The 20,670-nt window shown below is 42.8% G+C and overlaps 1 protein-coding gene across 2 annotated transcripts in view; it reads right to left on the minus strand.

Annotated features, from left to right (window-relative positions):
* Positions 1–6,806: 6,806 nt before the first annotated feature.
* GEM (GTP binding protein overexpressed in skeletal muscle) overlaps positions 6,807–20,670 on the minus strand; it is an 85,662-nt gene continuing 71,798 nt past the window's right edge. The window contains exons 5-7 of one of the 2 annotated variants that reach the window (XR_003854893.1): positions 16,021–16,225; positions 7,445–8,575; positions 6,807–7,361 (exon numbers count right to left, since the gene is read on the minus strand). Coding sequence is in view for 1 of the 2 variants with exons in the window: in XM_029591694.1 (XP_029447554.1) it covers positions 8,298–8,575; positions 16,021–16,225 (483 nt within the window). In the remaining variant the exon portion in view is untranslated. Of the gene's footprint in view, positions 8,576–16,020; positions 16,226–20,670 lie in introns of both variants that reach the window. The other variant, XM_029591694.1, reaches the window with a different exon arrangement.

Genomic DNA, 20,670 nt, shown 5'->3' on the forward strand with positions numbered 1-20,670 from the left:
CCAGCAGGGTCCCTCCCACAGTTTTCTCCCTCTATAGGGTTTAAGGTGGACCAGGCTAGATGCCTGGTCCCATACAAGTTAAACCAGGGCTGTAGGGCCACTCTGTTACATACCCTCCCCCTCAGCTTGTACTCGTTGGGAAGGGTATGTAACACTCACCTTGGATCCCATCCAGGAAAGTGACTCCATTCCATAATTCACTCCTTCTAGCTTCTTGCCAGCTAGACTCAGGGAATGGGCTATAGGGTCAGTTTCCCCTTCTTACCAGGGCCACCCCCAAATACCACAACACCCACTGCACCATTTGCCCAGTGTCCACCCACAGTCCTACAAATGAATCAATTTTGCTGATCCAGGTTCCAATCCTCCCCTAGCTGGATTCTCTGGACTTTCTTCTGGACTTCATCCTGTGATGGCTTCAACGTTCTTTCAACTTTCCCCATGGCATCTCTTGCCTGCACTGCACTGACTCCATCTGTTACACCGCTTTCTGGTCATTCTTCAGTAGCTGCATCTGAATACTCCGAAGAGCCTCCCATTGGTATTTCTGCAGTGCCTCCATCTGGCATCTCTCTGGCTTTTTCATGCTGCTTCCTCAGGCCAGTCTGTGCTGCTTCCAACAGGCCACTCTATACTGCCCCCTTCCAATCAGTAAATCATGATAGGGTGTATGCAACTGTTCTACATTCATAATTGCAGCTGAAGTCACTTGGTAAACACTGACAGAAACTGGAGTACTTACAAAACAAATTCACCATTTATCGCAAAAGGCAAATAATGCATAATTTCAAGTAATAGGTTCCAACAGGACAAAGGTGTTTGCTGTCATTGACATTATTAGTATAGCCCATGGGTGCCCAACCCTGCTCCTTGAGGCCCATAAATCAGTCTGGTATTCAGGATATCCCTAATGATTATGCATGAGATAGATTTGTATACTATAGAGGCAGTGTGTATGTAAATTATCTCAGGGTTATCCTGAAACATGACTGGTATGTGGCCACCCCAGATGCGGCAAGATACTAATGTAGGCATTCAAAGACTGGATGCTGAAGAGCAGTGTGAGCCTCAAAAGCTTTTGGAGCTGTTAAATTGTCTTGGCATGAGTGCAGAGCTCACGTCTGTGCGGCCGACCCAACTCACATCATGCCATGCCTGGCCCTCCTCTCCAGGGGAACTTGCAGCTCTAGCCAGCCATTGTCGCCGCACTGTTCCTGGCCCTCCTTGCTCCACATGGTGGCTGGGACGCCGCCGGCCCATGCACCGACTCCGGGCCTTCCTAGGCACATGTGCGCGCCACTTGTTCTCTATTTAAAGGGCCAATGGCGGGAATCCCTGGGGCGTCCCCTACTGATGACATCATTACCTTGGGATATTTAAGCACCTCCTTTGGCCTATGCAAACTGACTTGGCAACGAGTTCCTTTGCCTCACTGGTGCTTGTTCCTGTTTCTCCGGACCCGTAGTTCCTGCCTTGGATCTCCACCTGCTGATCTGGACTCTGGCTCGGGTACCTGCTCCTCAGGGGCCTGCATGCGCTTCCTTCGGGAGACCTGGTCTCCAGGCTTCCCCGTTCCTTGGGGTAGCTCCTGTACTCCTCACCAGAGTTCCTGCCGACTCGCTCCTCCGTTCCTTGGGGTAGCCTCAGCACTGCCTATCAGAGATCCCATCTCTATGCTTCCCCACTCCTCAGGGCAGTCTCTACCTTACCACACCGGAGACCTTGACTCTACACTTCCACGCTCCTCGGGGCAGCCTCTTCAACACTTTATCAGAGACTTTGACTCTACACTTCTCCGCTCCTCGGGGCAGTCTCAACGTCTTTACCCCAGTGACTTGACTCTACGCTACCCCACTCCTTGGGGCAGCCTACGTCACTACATCAGAGATTTGATTCTGCGCTTCCCCGCTCCTCAGGGCAGCCCCTACGTCATCACACCAGAGACTCTGCTGCTACGCTGTCCCACCCCGCGAGACAGTCCCTGCATCACTCCTTCAGAGATCCTGTCTCCCTGCTCCCCGCTCCTCGGGGCCTGCCTAGCGCACCTCTGCCTTAGAGGTTCCTTCTCTGAGACATCGTATCTTCAGTCCTGCCTAAGTACTGTGACCCCGCTGAACTGTGCCTCTTCGTCCCACTCCTCGGGGTGCCTCACAGTATATCTCAGTGCAGGTACCTGCGATCACGTGGCAGTGACGCAGGCCGTTCTCACTCTACTGAACTACAGTCGTGTCCCCTGCTGCAGCTGACCTCGCCTCCCGACTGTGAGGACCTGTGGGGCCCCACCCTCAGGGAGTATCAACCTCCACCCAGGCCAAGGGTCCACGAAATCCACGAATCCTAACAGTCTGTGAGCTCTGAGGCAGTAAGAGCTTGTGGTACAGTCATTGCGGTGTCTATATTAAAGGGTGGTCAAAGAGGGATGAATAGTCAGATGCCAGTACTGTTCTGAATCAGGGTGAGCAGATTCCTCCCTGGATCTCCCTCCTGCATTTTCCCTTCTGTCCCATCCAATTTCTCTTACATTGCTCTTTGAAGATATTTGCTGATATATAAAACAGAGAGGTCTAAACATGGTAGTCATGTTCATGCCATGTCAACATAGTCTTGATGCATTGGCATGACTATAAAGGTAAACAAATGAATGAATGAATGAATAAAATGAATAAATGGCTTTTTTTTTTCATTTGAAATGCACCAAAGAAATGACTGTGATCTACAAAATAAATGAACAAATCAAAACAAATTTTTTATTATGCATATGCCCAGAAACCAGGTGTTTTTAATCTTGTATTTTATGTTTATCAGTGCTATCCCTTGAAGTCTTCTACATTTTCTCTGTGTGAGGTGTTACGATTCCTGGCCATAGAGACCTTGGGCCGGGCCCCATTAACCGCTGACGCCGGGCCCCGAGCTCGGTCCCACCTTCTCTCGCGGTGGTGGGCAGCCGTCTTAACGGCCGTGCTGCTGCTGCATGTCCCGGGCCTTCTGGTTCGGCAGGGGATTCCCCTCTGCTGACCCGCACTTCCTCTCCCCCTCCAGAGGCTGCCGCCACACGAGCCACGCCACTACAGCTGTCCTTCTTGGTGCTCTGCTCCTAGGCGCGCGCACCACCTGCCGAGATTTAAGGGAGCTGCAGCAGGAAAAGCTCCTGTGGCCCCTAGTGATGATGTCATGGCTCAGGGTATTTAAGGCAAAGCTCTACAGTCAGAGCTTGCCTTGGCAACAGGTCACCTCGCTCATTCCTGGCATTGTTCCTGTGTTGCTGCGTTCCTGATCCTGAGTTCCAGTATTCGTTCCTGCTTTGTTCCTGATCCTGAGTTCCAGCATCTAGTGTTTTCACTACTCTGAGAGAGAAAGAGAAGATTTACTCTCTGTGCTAAAGCCTCTTTAACCATTTTATCAGATTATAAGGGGGTTTTTTGACCAGTCTAAAGAAACCCTGCCTACCTGGGAGCTACACTTTACCTAATCCATGAGAGTAGAAGTTTCCCTAGCCCTGATATGTGAGTCTTACACAGAAAGAGGGAAGAGGCTGTAAGAAAAGGAAACAAGAGAATTCTGTGGTGCTGCAGTTTGAGTTATTGTGCCATTCATCACCATTGTTTGAACAGTAAAGATTTTAAATTTGGACAATAACACAGAGACTCCAGAGTATTTATTTCACATTCACTGCACCCACTATAAGGACAAGTCCCCTCTCCCAAGAGATCATAAAAGAAAGGGAATGTGTAAGAAGGATAATCCTGCCACATTGGGCCCTGGAAGTAATTCTCCCCTCCCCCCCACCTACAATGAATCCATCCCTGGAAGTAAGAGAGATTGTGAGTGAGTTAGGCAGTGAGTGGTTCCAGCCCCAAAGAGAAGCAAATTCCTTTATGGCCCCACCCGTGCAGGATAGGCACACAGGGGTAGGGTTACCCATACTTTTGGAAATCCCCTGATTCAAGCCCGCCCACAGAAATACAACTTTTTTTGAAAGTGTGTGCAGTGTGGAAGCTCATGTATACTGTTATCCGGACTGAGATGACAATTTCCAAATGGATCAATTTACCTAGGAAAAATGGCTTTGAAAATTGCCCACCAAATGTCAAAGTAAGGGCCTCATTTACTAAGCATTTTCCCCATAGACATTGAATGGGAGAAAAGCCTTAGTAAATCAGGCCTAATTTTAGGTGCAACGGTAAAGCATCCAAAGATCTTTCTTTTTAGAATTTCCAATTATCTTTTAGGAAAAAGAACATACATAAGAACATAAGAACATGCAATGCTGGGTCAGACCAAAGGTCCATCAAGCCCAGCATCCTGTTTCCAACAGAGGCCAAAACCAGGCCACAAGAACCTGGCAATTACCCAAACACTAAAAAACTACTAACCTCTGATTAAAAAACAAATAGATAGATAGATAAAGATAGATAGATAGATATAGATAGATAGATATAGATAAATAAAGATAGAGAGATAGAGATAGATAGAGATAAAGATAGATAAAGATAGATAGATATAGATAGATAGATATAGATATAGATAGATATGTGAGTGTTTGTGTGTGTATACACAAGAAGGATGTTTTTTTCTTTTTTCTAAGATGACTTAACTGGTGGCTGATTAGATGGAGGAAAGAAGGAACAGGAGGCATTTTTTTCAATCATCAACTAATGGCTGGGAAGGATATGGAGGAAGTTTTTATTTTCTGAGGACAAGGAAGGCAAAGATAAGGTTGCTTTTTTAAAAAATGAGAATTTTTTTTAGAAAACGATTTTCTTAAACTGCCTGATCCATGAGATGAAAGACCAGGTGGATGGGGAGGAGTCTATCCCTCCCCTGATCTTTCGTCTTCTGGGGGACTCCTCCATATCATCCCCCTCTCCCAGGCTCATCAGCTCTGCAATCTGTCCCTGGCTTACAAAAGGGTGAGAAACATTGGCCTAGAGAGGGACCTAGGAAGCTGGATGTCCATGAACAGCCACACTAGTATTGGCGGTTATTTAGACCATTGCAAAGTCACTAATATTGCCCTTGCAATTTGAATATTCAGAAGTTATAGGAGGGGGGTTTGTATTTTTTATTCCTCCCTGTGTGATGACCCCACCTTTTAGGGGATATGGCATCTGGAGTATATATTGCCTAGGAGCATGCCCAGAACTTCAGAGGGTTAGGCACGGGCTGAAGCAACCAAGAGGGAAGAAAGGAGCTAGAGATCTCCCTAGGATTTCAGAGCAAAGGAGTTAGTATTTTGATCTCCCCCCAGGATTTCAAATACTTTTGGGAGAAGCTTTGGATCCTCCCAGGATCTATAAGAAGGAGAGAGAAGATTGGGGACTTCTACAGGGTCTCAGAAGGGAGACTGCTGAGTACTTTTTGGATGGGCCTCTGCTCGTCAAGCTTTTGCCACTGAACATTGGAACAGTTTGGATTAAAGGATTTTTGGACTTTTGACTTGAACAGTTTGAAGGGGAGGGCGTACCGCCGGTATCTTTGAGGACTAGGGACAAGATTGAGGATTTGAAGCAGGAGTCTGATTCCCTGGTGATCTGAAGAAGTAAGAGTACGAAGAATTTGATACTTTTTGCGGTTGGATGTGTTTGTATGTGGGGACAGTTGGCCTGCAGTTTTTGTGCTTGGGGGATTTTGTTCTATTTGTGGAGTGACTTTATGTTGAAACCCCATTCCAGCTTTCCCACATTGCAGGGGGAGCAGTTTTTGCCCATAGATAATGGTGCAAGAGAAGTGAGAAGGGATGCAACACCTAAGATGGACAGATTAACAATCATCTTCATTGCTAATATATTTTTGATGCTGTCCTGTATTTTTGGCATTGTGGCTTGGATTAGTTTACTTAAGTTGCAGTAAAGACTATTTTATTGGAATATCATTTTTGCACTCTAGAGAGTGTTATTCCTGATTTTCCTACCCTTGTTGCTGTTATTGCCCTCATTGCCTTTTCTGGACTGTCTGGCACCTTCAATGTGAGTACTGAGAGTAAAAGAGTGGATAGACATGCCAAAGGACCCCAGAAAATTACTATTCTTTCCCGTCGGGACCTGTACCACCCCAAAGTGAAGGATAAAGCACCAAACTTGGGAACTGGTTACATTTGTATACACTAAGGGGGTCATTTTCCAAGTGGGTCGCACATATAAGGGACGTTTCGCACGCGAAAAGTCCTTTATCGCGTGCGAAACCAGGATGGGGGGTGGAGTCGGTCCCGGAAGAGAACTCCGCAAAGACACCGCGGACGACGAAAAGGTAAGGGCCTTTTCGCGTCCTACTTCTCGCCCAATAGCTACACCTTCTATGGTGGTGCTATTGGGTGCGAAACCGGCAGCGATCGCCGCCCCCCGTTTCGGCCCCCGCCCCTCATTACCTAAAGTATCGCAGGCCTGCGATACTTTAGAAAATGAGGCCCTAAGTGGGGAATATCTATGCTCATTCACCCAGAATGGTGCAGATGACAAAGTTAAAGAAGTCTGACCAGAATCAGGAGAGATGTCATCTTAGCAGTCATGCTCTATAACTTGCAGGTGGAAAATATGCCTACAGTGTCGATGAGGATGGTTGGGCAGTCTGGATGGGCCAGATGATATTTTTCTGCCATCATCTATTTTATTGTTATGCAGAAGGCTGTATTTTATCTTCTAAAGATCCTTAAAATATCCCACAAATTCTGCTACAAAATATTTTTTGGTGGCCCTCCAATCCCCTTCTCAGATTACGCTTTCTAATATTATTATAAGAACAGGATCCTTCAAGAAAAGATTCCACAATTAGGAAACATATTTCAACAAAAAACACATTCTTAGGATGTCTGAAATTCATGGACAAAGACTTTATTTACATTATTACAAGATTCTGAAAGAAAGACGTGTTTAGGATACTTTCGTTCCAACTTTCTTTTTCTACTGTTATACCATAACTACAATTTTTTTCAGTATTTGAAATGGCTATTCTCTCAAAGATTTTAAATATATTGTAGGTGTAGCATACAGAAAGGGCAAAGACAACATACTCAAAGATTGCTTTGTTATATAAATATTTCGATTTTAATATTAAAATGGCATCTTGCATTTGACTGTTTTATTGCAAATGTGTGTTTCCCACAGGTTCACAGTGTTTTTCTTGTTTTTATCACCATCACCAATTTGATACCAATGGCATAGTGAAAACAAGCATCTTCTTGATCTCCTTTTCAAGTGCAACTTTCCTTGAGAAGCACAAAGTATGAGAAAGTATCCTGCAGGCAGTCCACAGACAGACATTTTGGGAAGCGTCTGATCCAACCGGCTAATTCTTGGTGTGCAAACGTGTAATGCAGTCACTGAATCTTGTTACTTCAGCCTTCACTGGGTTATATCTGAAAGGGTCTAAAGAGAGGAAAAAAGTGGAACACCGTTTGCATGGGATGTTACCCCCAGGGCAGAAAGCAAAAAAAAAAACACCTGAATACCTTTATGCCAGGCTGCAGGAAGGAGGTACTCTGAGTTCCATTTCCATCTTGGTCCTTAAATTCCATTCACAGATTTATTTAAAAAAAAAAAAGTAAATGCAAGAATGGTTTTGTTTTGTGGGATTTTTCACTCCCCAGATTATTTTTGGCCGGCATGCTACTATCCCAAGGAAATGTGTAAAAATCAAAGAAACCCAAACTATAGGAATTAGATTGCTTTTAGATCCTTTACGCTAAGTTTTAGACACCCTGGTGTACAAAAAGAAACATATTTCTTTCTTTTATGAACAAATACTGCGAGTTAAGAGACTTTCCTTTTCCATGTGCTGAAATGATACAGCTGTCACTATCTCATATTTTTCTGGACAGCTAAAAATAGATGGTTTTTGTACAGGGGACTGATAAGCAAAACATTAAGAAGATGGTTTATAAAGTATATATCTTTCATTTAGATTATTGAAGTCTTTTTTGCAATTGTTTTGGGACATTGACACAAGAACACCTTTTTGGAATTGTTCTGTCACTCTTTATAAAAGGAATGATTGAGTAGACGGAGTGACTTTTGAGTTTTCTGACTCGCCGACAGGCTTGCTGACACCTCCTATTTAAACCAGTGTCTTACATTTAAGGGTTTATTTTGTCTCTTTTTTTTGTGGCCAGATTTTCATGGCAAGATAAGTACTTTCACTTTGGTTTTTTTTTGTCTGACTACCTCGTCCCAACCACAGCTGTGAAAAACACAAGTAGAAAAAGAGTGGGGTATTCCAATCTAATATAGATTGATTACTGTCACAAAGCAGCCAAATGTTGTCCACCAATGGGACATCCGTTGGCAAGTCCAAAGTTCAGAGCTTTAAAGTACTGACAGGTCATGGCAAGACTTCGATTTAAGCTTGAAAGCCATGTTCTTGTTTTTCTTGGCAACTATTTTGCCCCAGAAGCGTCGGGCTTTCTTGGGGATGCTTTCTCTCCTTTTCTGGAAGGCCAGTCGCTTCTCATTCTTTTCTTTGCTGTCCCTCCTCAGCCGGACCTGCCGCACCATTCCTTCAAACAGCTCCTTCACATTGTGCTGGACGGCGGCAGAGGTCTCAATGAATTTGCAGTCAAACACGACGGCACAGGCTCGACCTTCTGCAACAGCAAGCGAGAGAAGCCAAATTCAGTACAGTAATGGAATAACTAAAAAAAAAAAAGAAGAAGAAGCAGATCTCAAGAGCTAACTTAAATTCCTTAGGCAAGAACAGAAAGTCACTCTCAAAAAGTACAAGACGGAAACCACCCCTTGTTATACTGAACTGGGTATATGCAGGTTGGATAACTTTCACAAGTGCTCATGTGCGCCCATATATACCTGTATGAGGATGCACGATAATGTACTACTGTATTTTATAAACTGCACCCACATGATATGCGCAGGTTAAAAAATATGAGTACATACGGACGCACACGTTTGTGGATGTAAAAACCGCGAGCCGCACAAGTTCAGACTTATCTGCCAAAAGTAGCGGCACTTAGCCAGGTAAGTCTGAAAAGCGCTACTTAACTGTCTAATTAGCACTTTTCCCACTTATCGGGGTATGTAAGACAGCTGGACAAGTCTAAAACAAAAGTACTGTTTATCCGGATAAGTAGCAGCAAAGGCGCAACTTAGCCAGATAAGTCGGAGTTTAGCTGGATAAGTGTGCGCAAATGATATACTTTGAATTTTAAAGGGACACGTGAATAGATTCTTCTCGCATCACTCAGATGCATTTATCCCCCATAAGTTAGGGGATTTTCTAACATGTGCGCACCAGTGAAATTACCAGTTTTACCAATTAGTCTCACAGTTGTCCAGTCCAACCGTAGCTCGTAAAGACTGAAGTCTGAAGTCCCCCCCTCCCCCATATCACCCAGATCCTCCACCCATCCAGTCATTTTTTCACTTTTGAAATGTTTATGATCCCTTACACCAGATACTGATCAAGAGTAAACATATGCAGGTAAACGACTTATGTGCATCACTTTGGCAGGTTGTAAAACAGCCACTTATGCGGGTAATTGTTGGCTTCTGCCTGGAACACCTCTGGCCTGCCCCTTTAATTTTACACATGAAAGTTTACACGCAGTCCCTGATATACAAACGTATGTAAGTTGCGGTTTGTAAAATAGTTTATACTCATGTACATGCTATTTTACATGTGCAAGTGTTATTTTTTAACCGCGCATCTTTTGAAAATTCACCTCGGAGAGTCTGCTGTTCGCTTCCAAGGCTGAAATTCAGTTTCGTAAGAGCTGCAGGCAGGCATCCATTTGGATGCATCAGCATGAACACTGCTAAGTGCAACATAAAGGATAACACATGGGTGGCCATAGGTGAACGGGATGCGTAGCTTCACTGAAGCTATCCCTACCAATATGTAACCATGAGCTATAACTGCATCTGTCTATCTGCTTTCCCTCCCATCCATCTGTTATCTAGGTTTTGAGGTGCAGAACACAGGTACATAGGCAGATTTACTTCATGACAAGGTCACTAGGGCAGGAAGGTGATTAGTAGAGTTAATGTGGCAGTATTGCAGAAGATTGTTACGGGCTTATTACATAAATGATATGTTTGGAGTAGAGAAACAATGCACAGTGGAATCCATGCATACAGTTATAATGTACTGCATAGTTATAGGTAGAGGATAAATTGCTTGATAATGTGTATTAATTCCACGATGGACACGTTATCTGGAATGCTCAGCTAACCAGCATCTTGCCCAGGCAGCATCTGATGTTGGAGGGTGAGAAGGGAGAGAATGACAGGAGGGGAGAAGAGGTTTGGATTAGGGAGCAGAGTAGCTTTTCTCTACAGTGTTCTGCCCGCTCCAGCATCACTCCCTCCCCGCCTGTTCCCTGCAAGAGGCAGGAGGGGAGGGGAGGAAATGACTGGAAGCAGAAATCTCTCAGATAACCTGGGTACCTAACAGACCAGTGAGGATGTGCATTCTTTTTCTAAAGAAATGAAAAATGCAACCCCAAAAAATGACTTTCTTTCATTACAAAATGAAATTTTAAAAACCCTGCTGCCAAAATCTGTGGGGGGGGGGGGGGGGGGGAGAGAGGGTTCCCTTTCTATTTATTTGGGAAGTAAATAAAAAGCAGACCTGCCAACATTTTTAAACTGAGCCCTCCCTCTCCCTCTGGGAGCAGTTCATTTTTAAATGTTAATTCTGAGGTTTTTACTGGAAGGGAGGGTCCTTCCTTTCATTTTTTTTCTTTTTCCTTTTCGATATAATGTTTCATTCATTTCTGAGAAGCAAAACAATCATCCGACGAAACAAAATACAAATGAAAAAAAAAATGAAATGAAAAAACTAAATAAAACCAACATTTTCCAGTATTTCCATAAAGTGAATGCAATATTAACAGCATGCGTTACGAGCACTGAAACATAGGACATATTGTGGGCTCCATCTTAGCTGCTTGCCCTATCAAGTATGGAAAATGAGATGGCGCAAGTTGCAGAGATTTAAATTGGATTAAAATAAATATCTCACAGCTACGTAATTTCCTATAGTCACTATTGCATTGATGGTCCAGGGGCACGGCCTACCAGGCAATTATATACTCCTCTCCTACAAAACAGCGGCTGCTGGTGTCAATGTGTGACAGTGCAATTGCACCACCAAAATACCTGCCCTGCTTAAAGGACGCGCGGCTTAAAGTCTCTGCCTCTCTTTTCCTTGTTGGAGTTACTGTGTGTCCAGCTGCCGGGAGGGGACAGTCCCGCGGAGAACAGAGGCTCTTTGTGCCCAGCATCCTCCCTGCAAGCAGACCCTCAGGTGCAGCTAACTCAGTCCGATCAAATTCAGATACCTTTAATGGCACAGCAGGCTTACACGGTGTCGCCCAGGCGCTGTGGGCTCAAACATTGGCTGTGAAGGTGGAGCTAACACTATAAAGGAGGGAGCCCAGCTAGTGGGGCAAGAAATGCAACTCCCAGAGACTTTCCCAAGTTAGAAAACGTTCAGCTGAGAACTGCCACTGCGGAGAGATAAGGGCAGGGAGGAGAGAGAACATGGGGAGGACGGGCAAGGACAGAGCAGAGGGCAATAGAAAAAGAGAGGTAAGAAATGGAGGGGAGGCACTTATTTTGTAGGCCCCCAGCTGCCACAACCTATAAACCATTCAGGAATAACAGGGGACTGATTTATAAGCCATGGAGGTCCATATTCAAGAGCATTTAGTTGGCTAACTGAAAAGTTAGAAATATCAACTTTAATAATAGTTTGATTTTTCACAGAAGGGTCTATACACTCATTACCTTCATAATAGGAATAAATGTATTAATATAACTGGATGCCACATAATATAATTCAGGGAAAAAAAGACATAAATTTTTTTTTTTTTTTTTTTAAACTTCACACGAGGAGGAGGTTGGGAGTTAATGATTATAAATATGCAATTGTGGTGCTACACGATTATATGAAACTTTCAACCAATTCCTTAAAAAGATTTTTAAGCACAACTAAAATATTTTTCTTGCCTTATATGAAGCATTTTTTCCACAGATGTGTAGGCTTTAAAAGTTTATAAATTCATACAAATTTGAAATGTCTTATAATAGTAGTAATAAATTGATTGATTTAAGCACAATTTGAAGAATATTTTTTAGCGATCGAACAGTTTTGTTCCCACTTTTTGATTGATGCATAACTGAAAAGTTAGCCAGTAATTAGGAGGAGTTGAGCTAGCTGGATAAATTATTTGCAAACTCTGATATTCAGACCTAGCCAGCTAACTCTGCTGAGCCCATAAAGCTGTCCTAAAGTTAGCTGGTAAAAAACAGATCCGGTAACTTTAAGATAGCCGGGTATACTCATTAGTGCAATTGTACCGCTGAATATACAGTGCTAGTTAGCTGGATATGTTTATCCAGTTAACTAGCAGAGCCGCACAGCGGCTGAATATGGACCTCAAGAAGATAATTTTCAAAGGGACTTCTGCAGGTAGAGTAGTGTTTTATGCACAGAAATAGCCCTTTAGAAAATTGCATTATTGAAACACACATAAGATTACATTCATTTATATTATATGCACATACTTTTATGCACATAGGGGGAGAGATGTCCCATGGGGTGGAGTCTGGATGGGGTTGGGACTTACATGCATACTTTATTTGAAAAAGTATGCTTTTAAATTCTCTTGGCCGAACTAAAAGGTGTAATTGAGGGTGCATAGTTTTACACCTAAGTCTGCTTTGAAAAATGGTATAATTTATGAGCATATTTGCCAGCTAACTTATGCACAGTGTTACAAAATTATCTCCAAACTCTATTGTATAGTGCTTCTGACAATATTCAAATTAACCGTACAGATTTGAACCTGGAATTATGCAAGTTTTTAAGGTCAAGACTGATAAATTGCAAACACAGAGCCCTCTATAAACGCTACTAATATTTGCTTATTTGCATCCTTTTGTAACCATGCATCCCTACAAAGTCCTCAAAATAGCATTTTGAAAGTTGTCCACCCTGACTTTCCCAGCCTAACAGTGATTCATTTACAAACGAGCAGAAATATCTCCTTCCTTCGTATAGTGCTCTCTTGGCTGCATGAGTCTATGAAATAAAGTCTTGTGGAGGGCAGGGAACTTTTCAGAAGAATTAACCCTTCTACACTGATATCTTCTTTCAGTAGTAGAATACAGGGCTTAAAAGCATCTTTTTATCTCTAAACAGTTCTAAAAGTTCTATCTTATTCAAACTCTTGTAGTCAGTTAGTTTGACATAGGATTTCAGAACCTGCTTCCAAATATCATACCTTCTCCTTACATTAGATTAGTTGAATCCAATTAGTATATTTTTCATATATATCTAAGGGTCCAGCTCATAATGAGGTAATGGAACTCTTATGCTATGTAATCCCTAGGGTTTCAGACTCATTCTAATTCTTGAAAGAACAGTGTAGAGCAGGGGCTGCCAGCTCCAATCCTCGAGAGCCACAAACAGGTTTTCAGGATATCCACATTCATGAGATAGGTTTGCATACAATGGAGGCAGTGCATGCAAATCTATCTCGTGCATTTTCATTTTGGATAAGCTGAATACCTAGCCTGTTTGTGGCTCTCGAGGACTGGAGTAGCCTACCCCTGGCATAGAGGGGTAATTTTTCTGAAACACATCCTTGCCCCCCACAAGGGGTAGTTTCATTGATCCATGCAGCCATCGGGGCCCTACACAAGGGAAGGAGACATCATTTCTATGAGATTTTCTGCCCTTTTGTGAACCACAGCTCAGCTGGAAAAGGTAGGGCATCCAACTTTCAAATCTGTATGGTGGGATATTTTGGGACACATCGTGAAACTCAAGAACATGTAATAAAGCCCTATTGAAATGCATTAAACCAATTAATGTCTCTACAGATTAAAGTGAAAGAAGCAACAGATAATGAGGCAATTTTGTTCCAAGGGCAGCACAGGTGGCCACCCCAGAAAAGGTTTCCTCAGTCAAAAGTGGTAACACAGTAACATCAGCTCTACAATGAAATGAAAGGAAATACATCAGAGCAAACTACTACTCCTTAAGAAAAATGTATGGTGAGGGGGGAGATCCAAGATGGCCGACCTGATGGTTCGCAGTTGATGTGGCTCCGTTGAATTTTTCCCCAGGAATCCAATTATGCCACATTCAGTGAGAAAACTCCGAGCTAGGCAACGCAATTCGACTTCTGTGTTCCTTAGCACACAAATTATTGGGTCGTTGGACGCTCACCTGCTTCAGAGTGACCCCATACCGGGAGGAAGGTCGCAGAGGGGTGAGTGAGAGGAAGTAGAACTCGCCGCCCTGCAGGAACTGCAGACATCTCTGTCCCCGGCCGATCGTAGGGCACCAGAGAATCCGGCTGAGGCAAGGCTAGTGGAACAACTTCGTGGGGAGGAACAGGGTGACAAGTTGGAAAATGTTACTCTGATCCCGTTACCACCGAGGAACAGTGGAATTGAGGAGAACACCATTGAGACTCTTGCTGGCTCCAGGGAGGCTGCAGCCTACGGGGCTATTCGTCATCGGGAGAGTGAACAGGCTACAATTGATCCTCAGGAATTTCTCCTGGTAAGGCCAGAATGTATTACTTTAGAATCAATATAGGAAGCAATCCAGTCCCTAAATAAGAGCTTATTACTTCAGATCAATCCTTTGGTTAATTCCTACAATAAAATGGAACAGCGTTTACATAAGATTGAAAAGATTGTGGAGGAGAATAAAGTGTCTTGCTATTCTATGAAGAAGGAAATACAGGCCCACTCCGGGGTACAGCAGAATATTATTAAAGAAAATCAGGTACTTTCTAATAAGCTGAAATTGTTAGAAAATCAAATACGTCGGAGGAATCTCCATATTCTAAATTTCCCTAAAGATCCTTTGGTTGAATCTAAGGACATGTGAAGGAAATATATAGTCCAAGCCTTGAAAATTTCTGAGCAAGCTTTACCCATTATTTCTAGGGCCTATTATATTCCTCCTTTTAAGAAGGGATCCTTAAATCAAGATGGTCTACAAGTTATTTCTCCAGTTTCTCCGGTTATGGATTATAACGACAATTTTGGAATCAACTCAGGAGGACTTTGTGACACCTTCCACATTGATTGTTACTTTCCTAATGGAGTCAGATAAGGAATGGATAATGAAGTTATATTTCTGTCATCGACATGAGACTTTCCTGGGGCTCAAGATTAGTATTTACTCTGATTTGTCTAGATCGACACAGTTTTTGACTTTAAGACCTAAAGCACTTGATATAGGAGCATTTTATTTGCTTAAATTTCCATGCGAATGTGTCATTAAATTTCAGAATAATACCTATATTATTTCTTATACCTGAGCAGTTATCTATTTTTTTGGCAGATAAAACTCCTTCTGTACCTAAGCCTATTCCTCTAACTGGCGAGTAAGCATATAATGACTGTATCTTTTATGATACAATTAGTAATGTCATTCTGTAAGTCAGATCGTAATTCCTCTAATTGTGGTAAGTTTTTTGAGGTTGTGTTTGGAACTTCCACGCTATTAATGTGGACTTGATAATGCAGGGACATTGACTATTGATATTTGTGTTTTATTTTTCCTTTTTGTTATATTCTTATTATTTCTGCAGTTACATATTCAAGTTGTATTTCCTTGAATGTAAATTGAATAATGCATAAATAAATTTATTTTTTTTTAAATGTATGGTGAGACAGAAAAAAATTAAACCAGCAGCTGAAATCTATATCATTGAACTTCTTTCCTGGGTCATTTCTTTTCCTTGGGTGGAAAAAAAATGTCTTTTGTGGTTTTTTAGCATTGGCAAGAAACAAAATAAGGAACATTGAATGCTCTAGCTGAGATGTATATCAAGCAGAATTAGGTTTGCTAGCCTACAGCTAGCATCATCCTTTTTTCACCCTGGCTAGGATTTCAAGTTATCCTATGACCATTCTTAGGGTTGTCCTAATGTTGTCACTGGCTGCAATTCTGGTGTGTTTTGCATAGTTTGCTGGAAATGAATTCTGTGCAAAAAATGAATGTAGGCATTATAAAGATGTTATTACGTTTTATGATGTTACTCACCTGCTACTGAGACCTCACGACACCTGACAAGGTCACTTTTGTTGCCCACCAATATAATTGGAATATCTTCTGTCTGCCGTGCCCTTCGCAGTTGTATTCGGAGCTCAGAGGCCTTTTCAAAGCTTGCTCTGTCTGTGATGGAGTAGACAATCAGATAGGCATCCCCGACTTGCATGCAGTGATCTTGCATCCAGTCATCTCCACTCTGATAAAATAAGAACATTAATTATTAGTAAAATGTAACTCTGATAAGCAACAGCTAGCTTGAAGGAAGGGAATGAAGATTTCATGACTGCTTTTGAAAGGAACAATTAATACAGCTCAGAAATCATAACAGAAACCTATGACACTAGCAGCCATGGGGAGCACAAGTTTCAAAAGCCATTGGACTGTGCCAAGACGAAATTGGATTATTATGCTCTTTTATTTGTTATTTTATAACTATTATTTAATTTTATTGTTTACCTGCATTAATTTATCCTATCTTTTTTACTTTATTAATACTATAATATGAATAGTAGCTTAAGTTGGGTATATTGGGCCAGATTTTAGTAGCTACGCCCGATTTTATAACATGCGCACGCAACCATGCGCATGTTATAAAATCCGGGGTCGGCGCGTGCAAAGGGGTGCACACTTGTGCACCTTGCGCGCACTGAGCCCTAGGGAAGCCCGATGGCTTTCCCCGCTCCCTCTGAGGCCGTTCCCTCCGAGGCCGCCCCCCCACCTTCCCCTCCCTTCCCCTACCTAACCTGACCCCAGCCCTACCTAAATCACCCCCCCTACCTTTATTTTATAAGTTGCGCCTGCCTCTGGGCAGGCATAGGTTGTGCACGCCGGCCGAGTGCCGGTGCGCGATCCCCTGGCATGACCACTGTGCCAGAGGCCTCGGTTCCACCTCGCCCCCGGACCGCCCTGCCCCGCATATATTACGCGTGTAACCCTTTTAAAATCCGCCCCAGTGAGTTTTATTGTTAAACATTTTATTTTGTATTGAGTTTTTACTATTAATTCATTTCATGTATATTTTATTTTATTATTAATGTATTTTGCTGCAAACCGATGTGACGGTAATTCCAAACACCGGTACAGAAAAACCTAATAAATAAATAAATAGATAAAAAGGCTGTCTGGAATTTGCCTGGCCCCTACCCAGGTTCCACCAAACACTTTTACCCACATGGAGAGAAGGTATTCCTAGGGTGGGAAGGGCAATAATGTGCAGAGACTGAATTTTTGAATCTGCACGCATTATATTCTATGGAAAAAAGCATCCACAGAAAAAGCAGGAACATACAAACATAGGATTTGCCATACAGGATCAGACCAAAGGTCCATCACGTCCAGCATCCTGTTTCCAGCAGAGGCCAATCCAGGTCAGAAATACCTGGCAGGATTCCAAAAGGTAGATAGATTCCATGCTGCTTATCCCAGGGGTTAGCAGTGGATTTCCCCCAAGTCCACTTTAATAATGGTTTATGGGCTTTTCCTCCAGGAATTTATACGAAGCTTGTTTAAACTCGGCTACCCTAAGAGCTTTTACCACATCCTCCGGCAACGAACTCCAGAGTTTAGTTATGTGTTGAGTAAAATAATATTTTCTCCTATTTGTTTTAAATATATCGCCTAGTAACTTCGTTGTGATTCCCCTAGTCTTTGTACTTTTTGAAAGAGTAAACAACTGATTCACATTTACTGGTTTCATTCTGCTCATTATTTTATGGGCCTCCATAATATCTCCCTTCAGGTGCAAATCTCTGTGGGTCCTCCCCCCCACCACCACCACCACCTGGGGGTAGTTTTCAAAGGGGAAACTATGCATGTGCTTTCCCTTTCAGAACTGGTGCAAAATCCTGGGGGGAGACTGGACGATGTACCTGCACACTTTGCATCAATGTAGACAGTTTGAAAATTGCCCCCATAAATCTCTGCTGAGAACGGGCGCTCAGTGTTGAGCACCTGCTTTCCTAACGGGTGCCCAGCCACATCTCCTGGGCATGCGATCCAATATTTAAACGAGGGGGGTCGCACTAAAAAGAAGGCCCTAGGGACAAGTGCGCACCCCTAGCGCCTCCTTGCCAGCGGGCGCCCAGGAGAGGTGGCTGTCAGCAAATTAGGAAAACGGACACTCAATTTTACGAGCGATCATTTTCCTTACCTGTGCACAGCAACAGGTTAGGAAAATGGACGCTCGTTAATTGAGCCTCCCTTTTTATAACCTGACTGCCGGCACACTTTTTTTTTCTTTTTTAATTTTTTTTTTTTTTTTTTTTTTTTTAACATTCTCATCCTTTTTGTTCCTCCAACTTAATATCATCGCGATATTAAGTCGGAGGACTTACCAGAAAAGCAGTATTTTCTGCTTTTCTCTACACTTTTTGGGCTGCTCAGGAATTAACACCTGCTCTGTACAATTCATTTAAGCCCAATTTAAATTTCAAGCAAAAGTTGAGTAATATAGTATAAAAAGCCTGCAAGTCAGTTTGCACAATGTTGAAACAGCACCCCTTTTCGCAAAGATTTCATTTCTTGCAACCTTAGAAGAGAAAACGTTCTCCAGTAAAAAAAAAAGAAAAAATTAAGTGTTGACAGAGACTCTAAACGAGATCCTGAGTCATTAGAAATGTGCCCTAGGAAAAGCGTTCAGGGGTGTCACTTAACCTCTACTGCTGGGTTATTGTGATGAGTCATTGGGCAGAGATGTATTAAGGGAATTGGGTATATTTCTTTAAGGTAGTGTTATAAGGGAGGGGTGGGTTCCTTGGGGCCAATATAAGATGGTGTTCAGAGAGGGAAAGGGTCGTTTATTCTTGTCCTTGTTGCAGAGACTGTTTGAGAGGGAAGGTGCATAGCCCCTAGGACAGCAGCTGGTCAGCTGTGTCCAGCAGAGTCCATGGGAAGTTACTGAGCCATTGCTGGGCTCTTGGATGCTATTCAGTCTCCGTTAAGCATTTCCTATGCACAGCTTAAACAAATAGCTTAACTCGGTCCTTACTAGCAGACAGAGGATCTCTCCAAACGTAATTAACAGGGAAAACAAATAACAGAGTCTTAATATGCATAAACTGAAGATAATGGCGACCAGTGCAGAAATAAGGACAGGTAAAATGAAAATAATTATGCAGGGATAGCCAGATTAGCTGTTAAATCACATAGGCCAGGCCACTGCAGAGCTGACCAGAGTTGAGAGAGAATCAGGAGGAAAAACACCCAGCTTCAAGTCAGAGGTTAACCCTTTAGAGCCGGCTGCGCTGAATGCAGCAGAAGCTGTGAACATGCAGACTGACCACCAGTTGGCAGTATAACAACAAACACAGAAAGTATGCAGCGTAAAGCATGAACAGTATTTAGCAACAGAAACAGACAAGCTGCTGTGGAAGCGGGACAACAGAGAATAAACAGGAGATAGAATAACTGGTGCCCATAGGCAGCTCAGAAGTCCTTTTGAATATGTAAACGGAAATGAGAGAACACTACTGCTGGGACTTTGAGATGAATTCTGTGCAGTGATATAAATTCTAAATGTCATCTGAAGTGAGGAAGAATGGGAGATAATGATAAAGCAGTGCACACTGGAAGGAAGAGTGCTTTATTGGTGTGATTGATGTCGCTGCTGCTACCTCAGTGCTGTAACCTTGATTTAATCAGTGAATTTTAATGTTGTTCATTTTTGACTGCTGGATATTCCAGAAATACAAGTTTTGTTTTGCTGAAGATGTCTTTTTCAGTGAGACCCTCCTTCATCCCAAGGTGTAGGTTTGTATCAGTTTATGGAAGGAGAAGGAATGCAGTCAGAGGGGGAGAGAAGTGTGTGGAGATATGAGAAATACAGCAGTGCCTTCCTCTGTACCGGGTCCACTACGCCATCTGCTTGACCTTTGTCCGTGTTTGTGAATTCACAGAGAGAATAGTGCTTAGCTCCCAGACAGACACCTCTCCATGTTAAGATGTTACCCATGCAAGCAAAAACCTCTGTAAAAAGCGATGTTCTTAAATGTAACACTTTCTAGCAAAAGTCCCAGATGTCTTTGTTTGCCTGATTTTTTTTTTCTGTGGGATGTTTCCTCTTAAGATATAGGAAATTAAATCCCTGTTATGAAATGGTGGGCACCTATTTACTAAAATGTATTAAACATGCACTATTGCAGTGGGTTCAACAGGCTCTTCATGAAAGGGTTGATTTTCAAAGCACTTTATATTTATGCATGTAAATAATAGGCATGTGCAGCCCAAAAACTTTCAGTTTGATTTGTTTATTTGAGTTAATATCTTTTTTTTCTAGTTTGGTTCATTTCCAGAACTGAAAAAAAAAACATTAAACTAAAAAAAAAATAATAATTTTTTAAACCCAAAACAAAACAAAAAAAAATCAACCAAACTAGGCTTCCCCTAAGCCTTCCAGACCCCCTCCCACCAAGACATCCCCAGAGCCTGGGCCTACCTGAATGGGCACAGCTGGGCCCTATCCACAGCTTCCTTGGGCCCCTCTGACCACCTTCCACCTGTAAAACAATTAAGCCTGGGCCCACTTGGCTCGCCCTCGAAAGGCCCCTCCCAACCTCCCTGAAACATGGACTGGAGCCAGCGATCTTCCTACCCAGTCCCCACTTATTCCCTTGCCATGGGTCTGGAATTAAAAGGGCAGGAGCA

The sequence above is a fragment of the Rhinatrema bivittatum genome, chromosome 2, assembly GCF_901001135.1.
Source record: "Rhinatrema bivittatum chromosome 2, aRhiBiv1.1, whole genome shotgun sequence".
Lineage (NCBI taxonomy): Eukaryota > Metazoa > Chordata > Amphibia > Gymnophiona > Rhinatrematidae > Rhinatrema > Rhinatrema bivittatum.